At 43.8% G+C, this 5152-nt stretch overlaps 1 protein-coding gene across 1 annotated transcript; it reads left to right on the top strand.

Moving 5' to 3' along the window:
* Positions 1–7: 7 nt before the first annotated feature.
* On the top strand, positions 8–2108 carry OTUD1 (OTU deubiquitinase 1; the record flags this gene model as incomplete). Its single annotated transcript, XM_014945800.1, has 1 exon — positions 8–2108. A coding segment is annotated over one exon (849 nt), but the record flags the coding sequence as incomplete, so codon positions are not given.
* Between the last annotated feature and the right edge of the window lie 3044 nt (positions 2109–5152).

The following is a 5152-nucleotide window of genomic DNA, read 5'->3' as shown; positions in this document are numbered from 1 at the left end:
GGCCGGGGGGGACGGAGCGGCCGCCGCCGTCGCCACCGCCCCGCCGCCCGCCGACGAGCCCAGCAACCGCAGCCTGCGCCTCAGCGAGCACTGCCAGGCTCTGCAGGCGGCGGCAGCCGGCGCCCAGCCCGGGCTGGTCCCCGGCTGTCGCCCCGCCGAGAGGAGCGGTAGCCAGGCGCAGCCCCCCGTCGGGGAAGAGGAGGAGGAGGCGGCGGAGCCGGCCGGGGGTGCCGGAGCGCGCAGGGGGCCGGGGGTCAGGCCGGAGCGCAGCGAGAAGCTGGCGCTGTACCTGGCCGAGGTGGAGAAGCAGGACAAGTACCTGCGGCAGAAGGGCCGGTTCCGCTTCCACATCATCCCCGACGGCAACTGCCTGTACCGCGCCGTCTGCAAGGCGGTGTACGGGGACCAGCGGCTGCACGGCGAGCTCCGCGAGCAGACCGTCCACTACATCGCCGACCACCTGGACCACTTCAACCCCATCATCGAAGGCGACGTCGGAGAGTTCCTCATCGCTGCCGCTCAGGATGGGGCCTGGGCCGGCTACCCGGAGCTGCTGGCCATGGGGCAGATGCTGAACGTGAACATCCACCTCACCACGGGCGGCCGGCCCGAGAGCCCCACCGTTTCCACCATGGTTCACTACCTGGGGCCCGAGGACCCGACGCGGCCCAGCATCTGGCTGAGCTGGCTTAGCAACGGGCACTACGATGCTGTGCTGGACCGCCTGTACCCCAACCCGGAGTACGAGGCCTGGTGCAGACAGACTCAGGTACAGCGCCGACGGGATGAGGAGCTGGCCAAGTCCATGGCCGTGTCCTTGTCCAAGATGTACATTGAGCAGAATGCCTGCTCTTGAGACCGCCGGGGCCGCGGGCTGGGAGCTTTGCTGCAGGGACTGAGACAGACAGACAGACAGACAGAAGGTGTGCTGGCTGTGATGGTGATGATGCCTTAATCCTTAACGAAGCAGCAGCAGCAGCACCCCAGACTGCGAAGGACTGTAGACTGTGGGGGATAAGTACAAATGTGTTTGTAATATTCTGTTGTAAAAACGTAGCCTCGGAATATTTGTAGGCAGATTTCTCCGTGTATGTTTGTGTCTCTTCTCCCCACCGTCTTCTCTCTTTTCTATAAGAATGTATTTTTTTGCACAATATTTTTAAACTGTTACCTCCATCTTCTACATCTTACATTAGTATCTGGCTTTCAGCTGTATGGCCAAAAAAACCGTTTGTAAACAGTTTTTGTAAATAAGGCTTATGATGTAACAGCTATTTTTTGCTGTGTTTTTTACCCATAAAGCTTATATTTTTACCAAATGAAGTTGATGTCAAAGTGACCCTCCCGAACTGATGAAAGCATCGTGGGTATTTCCTTTGCAAACCTGAAACAATGGTTTTTGTAAAAGTGCAGCAAAGTATGAACAGAGTGCTTTCAGAACAGTTGCTTTCTCTGCCTGGAGCACAGAGCAGGTCCTTTGAGCCAGTTGGAATGCAGCTACACGTGAACAGTACAGGGAGCAATTGAACTCCTCTGTATTTCGTTACTGTTTTGAGTAAACTGGCCTCTTGTTGCCTGGTTGGCTCACCCTCTGCTCCATTTATGTTATTTATCTGTAATAACAGAACATTAACTTGCAATAGAATGTTGTGACTAGATAATAGTCTCCTGCTTTGGCAATAATTGCCTTGGCTGCCACCTCGGTGTTTGTGTTCTTGTTTCTGGGGTTGTGGTGTCTTTTGTATAAGCCCTGCTTCTTTTTTGGCACTGGTGTTGCACCAACAAATTTTTATCTGATCACAACATTTTATTCACTTGATGTTATTTTCTATTAAAGAAATCAGGAATGGTGTTCTACATTATGGTTTTAAAGAAAAAAAAAAAGTATTTAAATTGAGGTTTGTATGGTTTGCTGGGTCAAACATTTAAATGTTTCCAATCTGAATTCTGTCTCTTCTACTTTCTGATTAACTTGTTAGATATATTTATTAAGTAATGCAGTTTGTACTTTTTTATTTTGTAATATATTGTGATTTTGGAATTTATACTGTATTTGTATAATAGGAATATTCACAGCTAAAATGGAATGAATAAAGAGTATAATTTTACTTGTGCTCTTTTTTCCACCCTTTGCATTCCTTGTATAGTGAAGAACGGCAAATGGGTTCTCAAGACCCTTTATTTAGCTTTTAAGGTTTCCCCAATTAAGAAGTGGGAAGAAGGGGCATGGTACTTTACAGTGGTGAACCACTGATAATGTGTGAGTGTGTGAAAGAAATGTGAGCATTTAAAGACAATACCTGTAATTCTTTTGTAGCTATAAGGGATATTAACGTATCTCGTTATCAATGAGAAACATTTCTTTTTTATATATAATTAATATGCCTTAGAAGAGGGGTTCCCAAACATAGTACCTGGGCTGGTAATACCAGTGGTTGGGATCAACCAGCTCCTGCTGGGCTGTGCACGCTTGGGCTTGGACTGCAGGAATTGGGAATCCTTCTGCAGCCAGCCCCAAAATTGTTTTGGATTTGCCCAGTCGCCAGTGGTACCTTGGCAACTCTCTTGTTACTTGAATAGAGGTAGTGTCATAAGGAAATACAGCTTTTTTGCTCCCCTTACAAGACAGAAATGCTTTGCAAGTTGTTAAACGGTACTCTGTGTGTGCATGCATGCACAAATCGACCCCGATCTCTTAAAAATACTAGCCAGCCATCCTTAAATGACAGAAGGGTACTGGGTTAAAATCAGGATTAAAAATGAACCAAATAGCTGAAATGCAGCAGTCTTAGTTGAGCACACTCCTGATAAAGAGCAGTAGGATGGGTCGTGTATATTTGGTACTGAGAATAGATTTCAATAAATTTATTATGTTATTTCCAAAATGCAGACTACGTTTTCCCCCGTTTTCTTCAGACACAATCCTGCTTTTTCATTAAAGGTCAAATAGTGGTGGAAAAAACCAGTCTTGCTAGTCCACTATTGCTTAACTTCACTGAATCTCTGGAAAGCTGAGTTCTGAGGTGAGGGCAAGGCAAAGATGCAGACATGGATGTGTTCATGAGGAACAGAGATAGTTAATGAGGAAAACTGCGTCTCAGGTGGCTGTAAGCATCAAAATAATACAGCATCACTAAGTACTGATAGTGTGCTTGCTTGATTAAAAGCTTTGTATCCAGACTGCTCGGGTTTTGAGTTGGATATAATGAATTTGTTCAAAGTTATCAATATTCCAAACTTTTTTTAAAAAAACACATTTCTTATAGGTCGTTTGAAATTACCATTTTCAGCTATATCATGAATTGTGATTACAGATTTTGTTTGTGTTTTGTGGCACAAACCTTAGAAATGCTCATAGAGTAAACTAAAGGAAGGAGGATTGATATTGCATAGTGTTTACTCTGTGAGATACAATTTATATATAAAATATCAACCAAAAAGTGTGAAAAATGAACAGCGCAGCACCCTGGGATAAGTTCCCACAGGGTTCTTCAGCAATTTTGATGTTACTTCATGAGTCACAAGGGTGTGCAGATAACTTTAAGGAATTTGAAAAAAACTAGGTTACTTGTGGAACGAGTTTGCAAAGACGTTGAGGATGTATTGGTGAAGCATGCAGCAAGGTACTTGTTTTTGTAGCTTGCCTTACATAGTGTTTCTATTCTAAAAGGAAATGACAAAAATGTCATGTCAGACATTTCAGAGAGTTAGAGGAGGCCTAGCTAAGAAGTAAAATCACTGAACAGAAAGTTGGTTCTGTTTTACCTTAAAGCGGGGCACAGGCACATGGAGAGTAAAAACTTTTTAAATAGCTCTGGTGTTTGAAGTCCAGCTGAGACACTGAGTTTAAATGCAAGCTAGTGGTGTCTTGCCTGAGTAGTGGTAGAGGCAGTTTTATAGTGATAGAGGCAGTGATTCTAATATGGACAAAGCTTTACAAAACTGCTTGTAACGTTGTTGCTTGCCCCCAGCAAAAGCAAGTTTTCCCTTACTGTCCCCTGTTCAACAATTCCAATAATGAGGGAAGGACAAATGTTGCCCTTGCTCATAATTTCAGTACCCGATTATTTTAACCTTGGCTAATCACTTGCGTAACCAAGCTAATCCTTAGACCTGCCTGGGGACCTTGGTCAACAGACTCTTTATTATTTGCAATAAGAGAAGGAGAGCTTGATTTTCAGTATTTGGTTGGTTGGTCCTTTAAGTCAGGTAGAAAACGCTGTAATTCTGAACACAAAACTTTGTGATGCCATCTTCACTTGCATTTTACGATACAGTTGTGAATTAGCTGGCTTTTTGGATGCTTCATTTCAGCAGTTTCTTAGGTTGCCAAGACTCTCATTCTGACACTAAACGTGCAAGGGACACGTTAGCATTTTCACGCGTGTTGAACAGACTCTTTACACACAGCGAGGTTTGCAGGAGCGGAATTGGTTGGTTTGTGCAATGGATGCATCCTAAAATAAGGGTTGTGGGCGGGTGGGAAAGGGAAGATTTATGTAAATGTCATTGCTTTCCATCTCAGTCAATGATTTTCTTTTCAGAAAGCTCGGTGGATGACTGTACTTAGTAACTTAGGATGCGTAGAAGTTGCCTCTTGCTGGCTACTGGGTTTACATGTCCTGCTGTACTTGGCTGGTACGTTACATGTGTACAAAATAAATCTGTGACATTAATGTCACTTGTTAATAAAGGTGTATTTCAGGACGCCTTCTACATGTACAAAACCATGTGCGTCCAGATGGTTCTTCTGTCTGCTTTTGCTTTTATTATGTCAGAATTAGTTGATAGGATTTTTGAGGTTAAAATTCTAATTTTGGTTTAGTGGCTTGTCAATGTTCACATAGATGACTTCTGAGTCCAAGCAGAATACAATGACAAGTATCTCACAACAGGGAAAAGTACTTGGCATTAACTGTTTTTTGCTTATTTTTTGCTTATACTCTTTTATACATATTTAACAGTTTATTGATATTCACAGATAAGTGTTCCTAGAATGTTGGTGCAAAATGGTACAAAATGAAAAGAACCTCAGCTTTGGTGTTAAAAAAATTGTCCCATTTCTGAATGGCATGGTTGTATAAAAGTGTGCAGGACACAGAAAGGTTGTGAATAACCTTTTGAAAGGGCATTGGCTCTGCTGAACACAATT

This window comes from Calidris pugnax, unplaced genomic scaffold (assembly GCF_001431845.1).
Source record: "Calidris pugnax isolate Ruff unplaced genomic scaffold, ASM143184v1 scaffold19, whole genome shotgun sequence".
Classification (NCBI taxonomy): domain Eukaryota; kingdom Metazoa; phylum Chordata; class Aves; order Charadriiformes; family Scolopacidae; genus Calidris; species Calidris pugnax.
Note: the sequence above shows the minus strand (reverse complement) of the source record. Positions and strands in the feature narration are given on the sequence as shown.